At 38.4% G+C, this 17,116-nt stretch overlaps 1 protein-coding gene across 1 annotated transcript; it reads left to right on the forward strand.

The window, feature by feature from the left end:
- Positions 1–15,709: 15,709 nt before the first annotated feature.
- Positions 15,710–16,746, forward strand: GCK72_021964 (uncharacterized protein; the record flags this gene model as incomplete). The annotated part of the gene is made up of 4 exons (XM_003105173.2): positions 15,710–15,768; positions 15,820–15,875; positions 15,921–16,162; positions 16,654–16,746. 4 exons carry the CDS (start codon positions 15,710–15,712, stop codon positions 16,744–16,746), a joined length of 450 nt encoding a protein of 149 aa, XP_003105221.2.
- Between the last annotated feature and the right edge of the window lie 370 nt (positions 16,747–17,116).

Below are 17,116 nucleotides of genomic sequence, written 5' to 3' on the forward strand. Positions count from 1 at the left end.
CGGTTCTTGTCAGCGAAATATGTGGAATCATGAGTCGAACTGCAGATTTTGGAGATTTCGACGATTGCGTCCTCACAACAGAGGTTTTGTGTCTTCTCGGAGGTTGTTTACGTCGTGGGGGTGACGATGATGATGATTGGACCGTTGGTTGTGGTGGTGGTGCATAAGAAGAAGTAGAAGGAAGAGAAGAGATTATTATGCTAGAGGTTTCAATATTTGATAGATAGAGAAGATAGTGTGCGTTTTTTTAAAAGAAATTAATGATAGTTGTGGATAAATTCTAATCAGTGTGCATATGGAGATAAAACGGAAGTCTAGAATCAATCTGAAGTTTTTCAGGTACAGTAATGCAAGGCGTAAGGTCGGAAAAACGCGCTCCCTCACACAAATTGCCAAATTTAATTTTTACGTTTATTTGTCGTTTAACGCAACTCGCACGCAACGCAACTTGGAAAACATTTATATCTGTTCGTTGCGGACCTTACGCCTCGCACCCCCCGTGTTGAGGTACCGTAAATACTTTATTATAACGGCACCTGTATTATAAGAATTCATGAATTTGATTATCCCGGTGTTTTTTCTTGGTTCTGATTAGAAGCAGCGTGCTTAACGTAACTTCTAGTTTTACAAAATGGAACGTCCGAAATAGTTTTTTTCAGTTTAATTTTAATGAGTTTCTGAAACCAAAAAATTTCTCTGGTAGCCAGTTGAAAAATAAAATATATATAGGCATGCCGTTATGATACAGTACTTATGGTAATTTCCTTTGATATTCAAAAATTTGAGTACCTAGTCTACTTACCCAACAGATGGCGGCTTAGCCGTTGCATCTTTCAATGCAGACAACCCAACCCTTCGGAATGGGTTTCCATGATGCTCTTGAACAAAGTTCACCAACATTCTGACGTCTTGTTGGAGGCTCTGTAGATTATTATAATCTTGTTATGTGAATTGTTGTACCTAGCGCTTACCATATTCTCCGGAAGAGACAACTCTGCACTAATCGCCGAAATCTTTGTGATCAACGTCTTATAAGTGGCGTTGATAATTCTTCCTTCGATCCCTTTGTCTTTCTCATTAAACGTATTTCGATAAGAGGGTACACGACTTTCCGATGTTCTTCTGCCGTCGGATGCTGAAAAAAATTAATGTACACCCTAAACTTTTAGAAAATTTTAGAAAAATACGTACGTGTCAATTCCGAGCGACAAAACGCTGTAATCGAGTGCAATAGGTCGATAACTTGCTGTGTCCCATAGTTATCCACATAATCATTTAGAATATTCTTGAATTTCTCCGGTTGGACACGCTCTAAACCTGCCAGAATCGCTTTGGCTTTAGCACGCAAAAAGTCGCCGTGTGGGGACTTCACGCCTTCATTACAACCGTGTGGACAACCCAGACACAGGTAGATTCTGAAAGAAATACGAAGAAAATGAAACATTGAAAACAATGAAAACTCACTTGAAAACCATGATATTCAACTGGACGAAAAATGTCTCCGTCTGTTCCAGAGGTGTTCCGAGTAACACGTCAGCTATATTCAGAGCCAATTCACATTGCCTCACTCCAGTACATCTATCCATCACTTGATTCACCGTCTGCACAATTACAGTCGCTGATATTTTACCATCCTTCTCTATGAAATTCGTACTTCCCAACGCTTCCGGAAAGTACACGGCGTTGATTTTCGAGTTCTCTTTTTCGATTGATTTTGAGGAGATGTTGGAAACGTCGTCTTCAGCATCGTCTCGAATTGAAAGTACTTCTACAGAGTTGTTGAGAGAAGGATTGGAACGGTTGGCACCTCGGCGTGAGAGAGTGTTCAACGAGCTCCGACGGGAGTTGGAGGTGGGGTGAGGGGCCAGACCTGAAAATCGGGAGAATTCTTAAAAATTAAATTCCAGTCATAGTCTCTTTATTAAGTCTCTCTTATAATAATTCTTCAGGTGAAGAGACTTCTTTTGTGACCCAATGGTATTATTATTTGTACAAGGAAAAATGAATGTAAAATTATCTTTTCGGTCTTTCAACTATTGTCAGTCAAGAGTTTAGGTTCAATTACCTGCAAAAAAAACATGCCATAATTAAAAGACGAGTACATTAACAAGCAGAGATTACTGGAACCAAAACAAAAAAAAACGAACAAAATATGAAAACTAAAAAGGAAGGGCCACCAACACTGGGCAATGCCAACCTAATAAGATAACTGCAGTGCAGACAGATCCTGGGAGTATATGTTGTAAATAAAAGGTAAATACTATATTCCATATGCTGTACTAAGAATAAAATCGCTAGGTCACTCAAAAAGTCTCTTCCACTTAAAATTGATTATTTTTTATTACTTTTTTTGTTTTTAATTTTCTCAAAACTCACAATTATCAGACGACTTTCTCCTTTCCGTATCATTAAAAGCCACATGTAAATGCGCCCTTCCTTCTTCTTTGTTCTCAATCTTCAAATCGTCCCATGCAGGATTTGTGAACTGATCCGGTGCAACTGACAGTTTTCGTTCTCCACTCGGCAATGAGTTACTCCGCTGTCTTGCCCCTTTTCTTACTATCATATAAGCTTTTATTTCAATCAATCGATTCTGGATATAACTCAACGCCCAGTAGACACCTTTCTCTTGCCAATGCGTTATCAGTAGAGCACGGATGACTGCAACGTCGAGGTAAGATGCAATGGTGGGATCGGCGAATGCGGATTCGTCTAGCTCATCGTCAGTACTTCCGGAGACAGATTTTTGCGAGGCAGGCACTGAAATTTGAAAAATAATTAAATCTTCGAACTGTAAAAGGTGAAAAATTTAAAAACTCACTCCTCTGATGATCGGTACGTCTGTTTTCGGTTTTCATGATGGGCGTCAAGGTGGTCTGATTTAGTGTGGGGGATGGTGTCGGTGGAACGGGAATCTGCAGTGGTATTACGGTTTGTTGAGAGCACGACGAGGCGGTTTCTTCAGTTGTGGAAGCTCTTGTTAACACAAATGGTGGCACATCAGAAGACGACGAGGTACAAGAAAGATACATAGAGTTTTCTGGTAGCCTCGGCGGGCTATCTGATGTAGATGGTTGGTCCAAATCGTAGCATGTAGTTTTTATTGCTGGCTCCACTGGTCCGGTTGATCCACTACCTTCTAGAGAGAATCCAGAGCAAATATCGGATAAATTGACTAGAGGGGCTTGGTCAGTTGTGAAGAATACGGCGGATAGGGAGCAGTTCTCGTTTTCGGCAAACTTGATCTCGTCGACTTCTTCGAGCATTTTGGCAGATGAGTCGGAGGCTGGAATTGTTTTTTGAAAAGAGATTCTCTAACTGACAAGGGAGGTTTTTGAAGACGCGGCTTTTAAACAATCTATAAATTCTGATATAGGTACTTTCAAATACGGGGAGTTCATTTCTGCAATCAAAACCGGCTAAATGTGTCCGCGAGCCAAATTATGAGCTCTCAAACTTTTCATATGGTTGAGCTTTTTCACATGGAATCCCGAATCAACTAATAGTATACGCAAAGATGTTCTCATTTTTCCAACGTGCGAGCACGGGTAAACCTCTGCGGAACACAAATGGAACCGCGCGGTGGGGGCTGATTTGGAACTCATGTGAACAAGCTTAATCAAAGGAGAAGTTTGAAAGCTCATAACTCAGCTCGCAGAGACATTTAGCAGGTTTTGCAGAAATGGATTCCACGTAGTCTAAAGTACCTATAACCCAATTTATAGATCGTTTGAAAGCCGCATCTCCAAAGACTTCTTATAGGTTTATGAGTTTTAGTTTTCAAAATGAAAAAAAAAAACTCACTCGGGCTGACATCGAACGCGTCACTCGTCCTACTCTTGCTTATCTGCTGCTTCTGTCCACACAGATTGGTTTTGTATTCACTGACACTTCTGACAATAGAGGATGTTCTCTCAAACCCCTTTGGTGTCATATCAATTAACAACTGATTCGGCTTCTCCGGTTCAATTTCAATCGCTACATAATCCTTTTTCGTCGCTTTCAACTTCTCCTCTTCTAACTTCCTCTTCTCATGTAACACCGCCGCGTCGGTTCTTGGCGGTTTCGGCGGTGGTACTATGCTGGGCCGCCTTGGCGCGTTTTCATCTTTTCCTAAGTAGATTCCTTGGTTTTCAGAGAGTGTTGGGTTGTGCCTCCGGGCAAATGTAATCTGTGGGAGTTCATCTCGCCTCTGCTTAACTGGAGCTGAGAAACACCAAATATCAGGTTGACGAAACTGCCATATGGCTTGCCATATTTTAAGGCCGGATTCCAATCGGATGTTATCAACAACTTCTTCTTCAGTGATTATATCAGCTAGCGGAGCAATTAGATATATAAAGAGTTGGATTGTGGAAATGTTGAAGAGGCCTTGCGTTCGCGATTGTGTTGGGTTTGGATCTTCTTTAGTACTAGTACTTTCTATACACTCAGCCGACGAGTCAATCAACATCCAATGCAAAATATACAGTATTTTTTGTAGTGACGTCGGCAGTTTCTTCTCTCCAGAATTTGCAGATAACAAGGAACCGCAGCACTAAAAAAGTTCATAAAAGTTTGATTCAAATTAAATCAGAAGTACCTGTATCACGTGCGGTAGCGCCGCCCTGACTAATTTCCATCTAGAAACACTAGCAAGTGCATTGCTAAGCGAGGGAGATAATCCGTGGAGGATGTTTTGGACGACGACCCGTTCGAATGTCTGTAATTAAAGGATATATGTTTATATTTTTCTAGAGTCAATTTCCAGTCTCCATATCCCGATCCATCTCGATTTCTAATTTCTAATACCACAGCTCCACAACCACTAAACCACCACCCCGCATTCCCAATCTTCCACTTGAAGTATTTCCGCTTGACATGATTTTCTTTCCCCCTCCTCCTTCAAATTCTCTAAACACACCAAAAAAGAGCATACACTCACATTTTAGTGCTTACTGGTTGGTGAAGAAGGCAAAAACACACTCGTGGAGCTTAAAATATTGCCCAAGGGACAAATTTGATGGGATTGGAAGAGAGAGAGAGAGAGAAAGGAATGGAAAGTTGTATGGGGAGAAAATAAAAGAAGGCGCCAAGTTCTTAGATGGAGGGGGATTATATAAAATTTTTAGTGGTGGTGCTTAACTTTTTGTGGCAGTAGGCCTAGCTTAGTCATGGGAAATATGAAAAGTTACTCACCACACAGGAAGCCTCGTGAAGTTTTCCGATTTTGTCGCCCAGAAACGGACTGAAAGTGGTAATCATGTGGTTTTCAGTGATTTTTACAGTTACTCACTTTGTCTGCCTCCATAGAAACGTCTGAATTGGCAGCGGCACCGAGTCGCACTCTCCTTCGCCTTCCTCTTCGGTCCTGTAATCAGGATTTTTGTCTTTGGGTAAAAAAGATTCAGTAATTGACATGTGGATGATATTGTGTTTATGGACTATACAAAATACAAGTAGAGCTTCATTGTTATAGTTGACAACTTTTTTGTACGGGCACTTCCTAGTAAGTTACGTATCGACAAAGTTATTTCTCCCTCAAATCGACCCATTTCCGTGCAAAATCGTGCAATTTTTGAGCTCTGGACTTAAAATTACTATAACTCTCTAAGAAGTGTCCGTGAAAACAAGCTGTCAACTACAAAAATGGAGTTTTGCTCTAGGTCTTTTGATCCCATAAAAAATTATTTTGTGGGACAGTTAGTTTTACCATGGAACACTCTTAAAGTTGGGCATTTTCAACTAAAAACTGCAAGTGTAGAATTTTTTTAGTCAGTACTGAATTCCAAGTTCTGCATGACATCTTTTTTATCAACCACCCAATCTTCAGCTCTTTAAAGCTGGTACCCACCAAAAGTTTAAAAAACTTCTCCCTACCCCAAATTTTTCCTTTCCCTTACCACATGTGTTGCTTTTTGTTACTTCTCTCCCTCACACATGAATTTAATGTATGCAAAAATTGGCTCTTCTCTTCCCCTTTATTCCACCACCATCACCAAAAAAAACGAGAGAATACATAAAAGTATGTATATTAAATTCCCTTCCATTTTTCGAAGGCCCTTCTCCAACTTTTTTCCATTCTCTCTCTTTTTTGTTCAACCATCACTCGCCAACAAGTGCACAGAAGCAGCTGCCGGAGAACAAAAAACAAAAAAAAAAGTGGAGAGGCGCGAACAATGGTGTCAAAATTGGCATGGCTCTGCTATCTAGCTGGCTGGCTGAAAAATAGGAGGATCCCAGATGTGGTAGGAAGGGCCTCTTGAAAGAAACGAAATTTGATATCTTTGCTCTCTCACTGGGCAATATATCGAAACTGAAGAGGGGAGGAGAAGAAGAATAAAATGTGTCGAAAATTGGAAGAAACCTAGAATTGAAGAAGAGAGAGGGCTGGAAGAGTTGAGTCAAGATTGAAAAGGACGGGATCATGTCTAATAGGCCTGCTAGCACCAAGAAAATTCAGAATAAACTTCAAAATTATTTCCAAATTCAGATGCTGAACCTGGAATCCCTTTAATTCTTCAAACGTTGACTTTGCCGGAATTCTTAAGCATTATAGCTATATAACAATTGCTTCAGGGAATTACATATCTTTTGGGTTTTTTTTAAACTTAATTGGTCCAATTATCCGTTTTTGCTTTACCGAAATTGATTTGTAAAAAGTTATTGAATTCATAAATCAGATATAAAATCAGTTGTATGCAAAATCTGGGTTGGCGATGAATCAAAGACCAGTACAGCAGTAATTTAATTTACTAAATCTATGTTTTTGCATTAAAACCTATGCAAAGTACACAGACGCTCCTTTTTCAGTCTTAAATCTTTTGAACCGTTAATGCTTTCTCAATATAGGAATTCCGCATCTATTTTCTGCAATTTTTGATCCACCATAATCCCCTATTAACCCAATAAAGACTTACCACTTGGCACTCTTAAAAGAAGCCGCTGTGGAGAGAGGCATAAGGAGAAGTTGGACAGTGCCGGTGTGTTCGTGCTGCAAATATCGAACGTGCATTTTTGATACAGTATTGTTATGGATCTCCGATTCAAATCACATAGTTATAGTAATATAGATAATAGGGAATATAGCAGAGAGTGAAGGGGAAGAATTGTGAATTTCAATATACTGGTGTAGGGGGAGGGGCTCACCCAACAGATAAAAGTGGGCGGAGTCTTAAGAACTTTTTTGATGGTTGGGGTATTCTGGCCGGGATGGATGTTGTTGCTGAAGGGGCTGTTAGAATGAGAAAAAGCAAGCAAGAAGAGGGGGGGGGGGGACCCGCCCGCTTCTTTCCCATTTTTTTTCACTACGTCTCTTCGGGGCTCCCCCAGTCTCTCGTTTCACACGCTTCTTTTGCTCCATCTAGGGACCAGACGAGGGATCGGGAAACGTAGAGACGCAGAGAAGAAAGGGAGTGGGAGGGAGAAAAAAGCAAACATGGATATGTTGTGTACAGAGGGAGGAAAAGCAATTGGCTTGGTTTTAGTGGAGATGAGGGATGGACGGACACACAGACAGACACACACACACATAGGTGTATCTGTGTCTAGTGAAGAGGGGGAGGGGGATTCTGAATAGCAGGATGGAAAAAAAAGAGAAAAAAGTTTACGACAAGGCTCTCTCTCGTCCTCCGACGAATAATTACTATTACTCCCTTAGATAGAGGGACTGAGAAGTGATTTAGTAGACGTGGGGACTTGTTTTACTACTTTTCTGTCCTATCCTATATCCGCTTTTTGGTCATCTCAATTTCGGGTTGGGACACAACTGAGCTCCGCCAGAAAATGAGGGGTTGGATTTTCCGGGTGGTTGTAGAGGGAACATCGGAGAAAGGAGCTTCTATAGAAAAGGTAAAAAATAGAAAAACCGGATTTTCAGAATCAAGAACTTGAAGGTTTCTTTGTCACATACAATTTGGAGACGAAACTCTTCGAGACCTGGTATTCGAGAATCAATTTTAGGGAAAGTGGGAAAATTTTATATTTCTGACACGCGAAAATTTCTGTAAATTTTTGGCAATTTTCGGGTGTTAAAACGGTAATAATTTGCTGTTTTTCCAAACTTTGACCTGGTTTTTTTTCGAATACCAGGCCTCGAGGGCTGGCTCGATGGCCTTCCCTAGTAAACGTATTTCTTACAACAACTAGTTTACAAACTCACGTTGGATTGCATCTCTGTGTGATAGAATAATACCGTAGTTTTCAAGTTGCTTAATTGGAAGAGTGTCTCAATCAAATTAAACTGTTTCAGATTCCTCAGTCATGTAACTTAGGTCTAGATATTCACTTGTAGTGGACAAACTTTTCGTACGGGCCTTAGTTAACCAAGTTGCAAATTTAAATTAAGGGGAAAAGTACTTCACAGTTTTTTACAACCTTATTAGAGTAAAGGTCAATCAACGTATTAAGGACAGACATTATTCTGATAAAATACTTTGATAGACGTTGGAACGGTGTAGGACACTTTCAATTTTAAAAAGCAAACTTTAAAACACGCTGGGTAATAGGTTCGTAAGGTTTTTAATTCTGATCTTTCTATTTTCCACATCATTCAATTATTGACGCTAGACTAAAAATAAACTCCGTTCTGACAAGAATCAAATAAAAAAATATTATTATTCAAGACATGTCTCGAATAAGTGCACATCGAGTGATATCATAAGTAACACTAGATTTCAGCAGTTTTTCAAACATTTTGATGAAGTTGATAGACATTTTCATGAGTTACCAAGAAGTAAAAAGTATAAAACAAGAGAGCGAAAAAGTAAGTCGAGTATAATGATAGATTATAGATTCCAATGAGCATCAACTTCCACCAATTAAATAAGAAAAAAGAATAGAGTCATAATAGTCTGATGATCATGAATGAGTTTAGTTTGTTTTTATGTTGGAAAGAGGGTGGAGTCGAAAAAATAGTTTGAAATAATTAAATTAACATCATAAAAGATAAAGAGAATGTTAGAATGAGATCCGTTGTTTTAAATATTATTAAAAAGTGGTAAGCGTCTTGAATTTGTTTCAACATCACTTTAATAGCAAGTTACTCTGGAAGAAGAATTAAAGTTCCTTTTAAAAAATAGACCCAGGAACTATAATTAGTTCGAACTCTCCAACCAGATTTTCAATTTGAAAATACTGCAATATTTATGGAGCCGGAAAAAAAAGTTCTACGGAAAAATAATAAAGAACAGCTGGAGTAAGAAATGACGAAGTGAGGGAATACAGAGGAAAACTTATTTTATTACTTAGAAATCAGAATTGGAACATATTGATTGAAGAAGCTTTTGTTTTTTTAGCAAAAATAAATCCTAGACTAATTGAGTCTAGTCCAGGTGTTACCGATTCCAGATCAGCCTAGTTAAAGCTATTTTTAGCCCTGCCTTTGCTTATGTTAGTCTTTTTTAGTCAGCCTAAGAAAAAGTCAAGTTAAGAAAAAGTAAAGTGAAATTTCACTCAAATGAGTGTATAGAGAAAATGAAAATGTTGAATAAACTAAAACAAAGAGAAATTGGAATTCTGGGCTGCCCAACCCAATTTTTGTTGTTTTTGTTGCTTAGTCTTGACTCTTGAAATTTATTTTCTGGTTGTGGCGATGAAGAGAAAAGAAGCAAAGACAAAGACTTTGGAGACAAAAATGAAGACGCTGAGAAACGCGATCTCCGGAAATTAGAAGCCCAAACTAAGACGTTTCATGTTAAACGTCTTCTGGAAAAAGTCGAAAAAGATTCTGGGAGAAAAATCGATTAAATGAGATATTGCAAAATCATCAGGACTTTCTGAGACTGGGCTGGGCAAATTGTATGAGTGGGAGTCTAATTATAATAATTGAAATACAAATAAAGTTGTGTTTCTTATAATTTGTTGGATTACTCAATTATAGTTGAGCCATGTTTCAAATATTCAAACAATCACTCAAAAATTTGTCCGAAAGTGTTTAGCTACAGTAACTTTTTTCTTTTTACACTCTTACTTTAGTCATTTTTCCCCTGACAACCCCATTAGACTAATACCCATAAAACTCAAAGACCACATGGTCAAAAAGAAAAAATTCCCCAGAATTTCCCCATTTGAAAATTCAAAAGCATCAGAAAAAACTGAGCTCCAAAACCAAACGGAAGTCATTCACTGTTCAGACAGATGGATTTTAGTTTTGATGGGTTTTGAGTTGACGGCGGAAAAATGAGGACAAACGGGACGATGTGTGGCGCGGTTGAAAAAATGAAAACGAATGAGTTGTTGAGTAAGACAGGGGCTGGTTTGTAAAATCGGGAGGAGAAATGGAACATTGAGCCAAAAACTGTCAAAATGAGGGTAAGGCTTTTTGAAGAATAAAATAGGTTACAGATGGCACGTACACTGAATCACGTTTCTGTCTTATAATTTGTTGGATTACTCAATTATAGTTGAGCCATGTTTCAAATATCGCACATTTCGAACAACCACTCAAACAATTTGCCCAGTTTTGAAAGTTTCAAAGACGAAACTGTTAAAACTTCAGTTGATTGAACGACTGTAATTTAATGAAAAATGTTCAAAACAATAATGTTCAAAACATGAAAGTGAACCACAACAACGGCTCAAATTGAACAAAATAAAATGATAACAGCCTTACGGTGAATATCACGCAAACACATACACATTCTCAAATAGACAAGACTCAAAAAGTCTCCATTGACCGAATCTGAGCTCTCATCCCGCCAAAAATAGCTAAGGAGTCAGATTACAAGATTGGGCACCCTAGAGGTCGAAAATTGATTCTTATGGCCAGAGAAAGTTGGAACCATAAAAATAGTGTGATACCTTTTTGGATAAAAGTATGGATTGTGAGAAATGCTTGAAAAAGTGAAAAAAGTAGAGGAAGTAGTAAGAAAAAACGTGGGGAGCTGAGATATGCAACGAAAACGAGAAGAAGGACCCCCTTGGCAGATGAAGAAGAAGAAGACCTCTCTCTCTCACTTTTTTCAAAGAGAGAAAGCTGTTGGAATAAGAAGGAGTGGAATACAATTTGGATAGGAAAAACGAGGGAAAAAGTAAATAAACGGGTGGATGAGATGATGGGTTTGGAACGGGGTGGGGGAAACTGGAGAAAATGAAAGAAAAACGTATATTATTAACGACTTATTATTGATTCTTGTTAGCAAAGAAATATACAGTAAACACACTCAATACCCGGTCTTTCGAGACGACTCATGTTTTATATAAGATCACTCGTCAGGGATATTTCAATATATTTCTAATCGATAAAATTCTCTATTTCTAATCGATAAAATTCCCGGTCAAAAGTTTTTCTGATGCGTTAAAAATTAAAATTAAGTCGGCGGACCTTTCTAATTGTTTGTTCTTAATAAAAGTAATTCTTTTAATGATATTTAAAAAATATACATACTTAAATTTTTCGACTGTCATATGGGAGGCATGTTCCTTTGTTCATAAGAAAATCAACCTAAATAAATTGGAAGATGACTAGGCTGGCTAACACTAGCTCATTCAGACATCATGAGAATCGGATATCTGTCATAAGTTATGTCTTGCAGAGGAAAGTTCTGGGTCAGTTTTCTGGGTTTTTTGCACATCTCGTTTGAACCTAGGCCGACAAAACTGGGTCTCATGGGAGAGCGTCACCAAACATTTTTTAAGAAGAAAGAGACGCAGATTTTTTTTCTTGGGAACGTTTTTAGGCTAGAAATTATAGGGAAATCTGAAAATATAGTAATTTCTTACTATCCTGCTCTTAAATTAGATTTTTTAAATTATTTGTTGGTTTTTAAACAGGAGCTTGCATAGATGGTCTTCTGTAAACTATTTAGAAAATCTTATTATTGCTACAACCCAGTAACAAATAAAAATTGGGAAGGTAGACACTATAAAAACGTTCGATAACGTTACTAAAGCCAAGAAATTGAAAAATTGAATAAAAATCATCAAAGAGAGATATTCCAACTGTACGAGATAAAAATAACCGGTCAAAAATGTTTCTGAACTTCTGGAAATTTCAAACAGAGTTATTTCGATCGAGGAACAAGACTGAGCCGTCAAAAACAAGAAAATTTGTTGGAATTAAGGAAAATGACATTGGGTGAAATATGTGATTACAGGTAGTCGGAACTTTGGACTTTTTAAACTTAGAAAAGTGTATTAAAAGTTCAGATGAGATTACTTGGGAAGATGGACAAAAAGAGGAAACAGCTGATCTGAGCGTACAAAATATTGCAAGGATACAACCGGGAAAAGAGTGTTCGGTAAATTTACAAGTAATCGAGCATCCCCAAAAAAAAAGAAGCTGATTCGAAATTCCGAAAAGCCGCTTCTACCAACACCATACCAAATTGGATATGTACTAGTAGTATCGGTGGTTAAACAATTTGCATAAGTTCTATGTGCTAAGCCGTCGGAGAGGGTGTCGTCCTCTTCTCCCACCACCACCACCGCCGTCCGGAATGGATGTGTGACTATGGTTGTGTGTGTAAAAATAAGAAGACGATGGTGTTGGTTGTGGTGCTCCTTCTTCTTCAAAAGAAGGGTCAATTCTCTAGAGGGGATGGGCTCTTTTCGGGAGGAGGGAGCACCACAAAAAGTTCCTCTTTTTCGTTGCATTGATTTGAGGAGGAAGAGAGGGAGGGGTCTCAGAGAGTGAAAAGAGGATGCTCATACTTATTGTGCAACACGCAAAAAATGTTTCTTCGGTTTTTTGTGTTTGAGTTTTGCTCGGTTTGTTGGGTGACACTTTTTTTTGAATAACTTTTATTTTCTGGACGTTGCAAGTTCGAATCTACATATCACCCTGTAAACATATTAGGAAAAGTTCTGTTGGGCTCAAAGCTATCAACCTTTTTCAACTAATGAAAGGTTCATAACTATCGTATAAAGCCAAAATATATCATTTTGAACTTACATCTCTGTCATCTCTGGTCTGTGAGTGCACCTCTATGTCATGTTTTACGGTACTATGTAAATTAAATTGAGTTTTACTAAATCCACATCGAGCATTTTTAGTTTAGATCAGGCTCGGTAAAACAATACCAAATATTTTCAAAAAAATTGTTAATAAGCAGATTAACGTGAAACGGTTTGGTTTGGCTATACAGTTTCACTAGGGAAGGTCATGGAGTCAGTCTGGAGTTATGGGACGTGACCTATATCTTTGGTTTGAACCACTGACAAGTCATTACCTTTCCGACGTGTCAGTTAGCAACTTCATGTTATATTCTCTGTGCATTCAAGTTTGCTCTGGTATCTCTGTTAAAATTTCAAAAACTTTAATTAGACACTAGCTATAAAAAACACAGTTGAGTACCACTAAAAAAAGAACATTCATGAAATTGGAGAATGAAAATCCTAAGAATCAGCCACCAAGTTCAGAAGTCAGTAACCAATGTTTCCAATAAGAAATGTGATGATATTATATCTTACTCTCGAATACTTCTCAATCCCTAACTTCACTGCTAGAAAAATGAAAGCTCTAGGCCATCATCCATCACAACATTAGACATTCAGACTAGTCTAACCCATCTTAAACCACTGAACAACACAAAAAAATGAAGATAAATCGAACACCAGTTCTGTGTATGACAACTTCTATCTCTTTTTTCTCAGGAAAAAATAAATAAACAAATTTTGTGGGGTGACAAGTTCTCCATCTACTCCTATTCCGTTTCGCACTTCTCGATGATGATGGCCTCGTCGTCACACTGAGAAGAAGACGAAGGAGATGGAGAAGAAGAGCAAAGTGTTTTGAGGAAGAAGCAGAAGCATAAGGAGGAGTGAGTAAGAAAAAGAGAGAGTGAAACCGGAAAACAACAACTTTTCACAACACGGACGGGAGGAGGATGCTCGAAAAAAGAGATGGGGGAGGAATATATTTGAAGGAGATGTGTAAAGTGGCTGGAAATTTATTTATTCCCGTTTTTCAGATGGAGAGAGGAGATGAGAAGTGGCTAGTTTTCAATCAGAGCTAATGAAAAAGAGTAAAGTTCAAAGAGAAGGAAAAATTTAGAAAATTTCTCAAAACAGGCTGTAAGAAAAGGTACACAAACAGTTGAAATCAGAAAATTGGAGAACCAAGTCGCTGTTCTAAGATTTGAGTTTCTAAACTGTTGATGGCCTGTATTAGTATTAAGTAAGCTTAGTACTGTAGAAAAAAAAGTGAGTTGATCTAAAATTGCATGGAGTGACTACCGTACTGGTTTCATAAAAAGTGTATTCTAGTAAAGTTTGTCAAGTCCTACGAGTCCGATGCCAGTAATTAAGATTACGGTAAATAGACCAACTGCTTAGTACATCCAAGATGCTTTTTGGTTCTATGATAACCATACAATGAAAAATGTTTATCAGAACTAAACCACCGATCGTTGATTGCATTATTGCTGCAGCAAAAGTTCAAGTTGTCAGAAGAACTTATAAAGGTTACAGTAAGATTAACTAAGTTGAAGGTTACAGTAAGATTAACTAAGTTGAATTATGTAGTTTTTTCAATAATGCAAGCCAAAAAGATGTAGTTATGATAGTTATGTACCATGATTCCCATAAAATAAAATTAGAATCAGCGACACCGTGATTTGGGCTTTCTAGGCAAATAAACGTCTTCTAACCTCTTTCTTTAGATTCATAGGCTCTTGATTATCTTATTCGTCAAGAAAACTCTACATAAAGAAGAGAAGTATCAGATTTCAGATGAAAAATGAAAAATGAGAGCAAAGTGTCGTTTTCTGTTTTTTAACAAGTATTTGTGACTTGCGGTCAAGCAAAACTATAAGCTAGATGAACGCAATCTGAACTATTTCTAGAACTATTCTCTGTGGAGGTAAAAAAACGGTTGTCGGTTACGGTTTTTCTAACAACTAGACACTATGTTCCAATCTTTCACTTTAAGACGACACGCGGTAGTGACAAATATCCTGACCAATAGAATAGAGGTACTGGGTACTGGTCAACTAGTAACTTTTGGGAGTCCCCAAAAAACACTGACCAAAACCAACAAAAGACTTAGAAAGACACAGAAAACCGAGAGAACCCGAAGACTCCCAAAAAAAGAAGAAGTAGAAGACGTTGACAAAAATCGAATGGGCCACTGGATGATTCGACGGGAGAAGCCGAAAAACGGGCGGGCCCCGGACGACGAAAAAAGAATGAGAGAGAGTGGAAAAGCGACACGTTGTATGGGAGGGGCATTGGGAAGGAGAGGAGTATGTGTGTGTATGTGCCCAGCAATTTGATTAGGATTCGTCGTATGGGAAGGGAAAGGAGAAGAGAGAGAGATGGACCCTCTCTCTGTATATACTCCTCACTTCTATCTTTTTTGGGTCTTGATAGGAGCCCCAGAAATGGTACAACTCACTACAATTAGGCAGAGACTCATTGGATGGAGGAGACAATGGGACCAAAATAAAACATCAAGTGGACTGAAAAGAATGTAAAAAAGTGGGGTTAATGGAATCGGAAGTGGGTTGTGTCTGCGATGGACTTGGACTTGACCTAGATTGAGTTCATCCAGAAAACCAGATACTGCTTCGGTTCTGCAAAAATGCATAGTTGCAATCCGGGCCGATACGGGCCGACCCGGTTTGCAAGTATAACTTTTTTTGATAACAACTTTTTTTCAGAGTCAATTGGATGACCTCTCTTAAATTTCCCGTGAACCCCTCTGAAATTGAATTTGACCTTTGAGAACGTGACCACTTTTCTACTTTTCTGAACAATCCACATTTCAAGACTATATATTTCTCCTAGAACAATGAGTAGCGTTAGAGCTAGCGCCGCTGGAAATCGTCCAATGAAGATGTCAAAAAATGAGTGAGTTCAAGGAATTTCAGCTTGACTTTATATTCACCGTGTTAATTCCAGGAAAGAGAACAAAGAAATGAAAAAGAAGAATAAAAAACAAAAAACGGAAACAAATGGTTAGCCGTCAAGCTTCTTCTGAGGAATCTGAAACTAATTTTCAGATTCATCATATTCATCGATTATCAGCAATGACTCGGATGTCATCTGGATTCCAGAAGATTCTGACATCCAAACTCCTGAAAACCCGAAACTTCTAACCAAAACCGAACGTGCTGCTATTCTAAAAACCAGAGATCTGATGGTGAATTTTGGGGCAACCGATGGAGAGAATGAGGATAACTTGGAAGGAGCACTTAATAAATTGGAGGAGTTTTTGGGAACGAGTAAATTGGAATATGAGGCGGTAAGGAAACCGAAACTCTGGGTGCCTAAAATAAGCAGTACGAGGCGTAAGGTCCGCAACGAACAGATGTGAACTTATTCCACGTGGCGTTGCGTGCGCGTCACGGTTCATATTAAAAGATACAACAAATAAATGGCAAATTTGAGCAAAATTGGTAAATTAGAATTTGGCACCGTGTCAATCTTTGTGAGACGGAGCGCGTTTCCGCGACCTTACGCCTCGCAAGACTGTAGTTAAAAACAGTTGATTTTCTCTGAAATTTGGCACCAAGGTAGTTAAAATATGTTGATTCTTATGCACTTTACCGTTTGTTGATATCTTTTCTAGAAAAAACTTTATGTTTAGTTTACCGTTTTGGCCCTAATCACTATAAGGATGTTCCCCAAAACGTAAAACTGAGATTTCTCAGTTTATATATTTTCTCTGAAATTTGAATTTTATGTGTTATCCAAGACTTTGTTGCTCAGATGTCCCAAACCCAATTTTTTCAGATCGACACGCTTACCAATGACCTACTCAAAGATATCGACAACTTGGCTGTGGAGCTTTCTGAACTCGATGGTATTTTAGTTTCGGAGGAATAAATGAGTTTGACTGTCTGTTATAACATCAATTCCAAGTTCTCTCACATGACATTTTTCGTACTCAATGATCAGTGCTCTTCTACAGTCTCGACCGGTAGCACTCAATTTCATGACCTACCCAAAAAAGGAGACCGCCCGTATTTACCCATACCCAAACACACACATTTTTTCAACACCCGCCACTCTATTCCCTATTTGCACATAGTGAATTTTGTGTATTTATATTTTTGTTGAATCGGTTTTGCACCGATTTCTGAGATGTTCACATGTCTGACATGTGAACGAAATCAGGGAGAGACATTGTATACAGATTGTCATGACTTTCGATCGGAATGAAAAAGCGAGCGAAAGATTTCTGGTTTCCATTTTT

The sequence above is a fragment of the Caenorhabditis remanei genome, chromosome V, assembly GCF_010183535.1.
Source record: "Caenorhabditis remanei strain PX506 chromosome V, whole genome shotgun sequence".
Taxonomy (NCBI): Eukaryota; Metazoa; Nematoda; class Chromadorea; order Rhabditida; family Rhabditidae; genus Caenorhabditis; species Caenorhabditis remanei.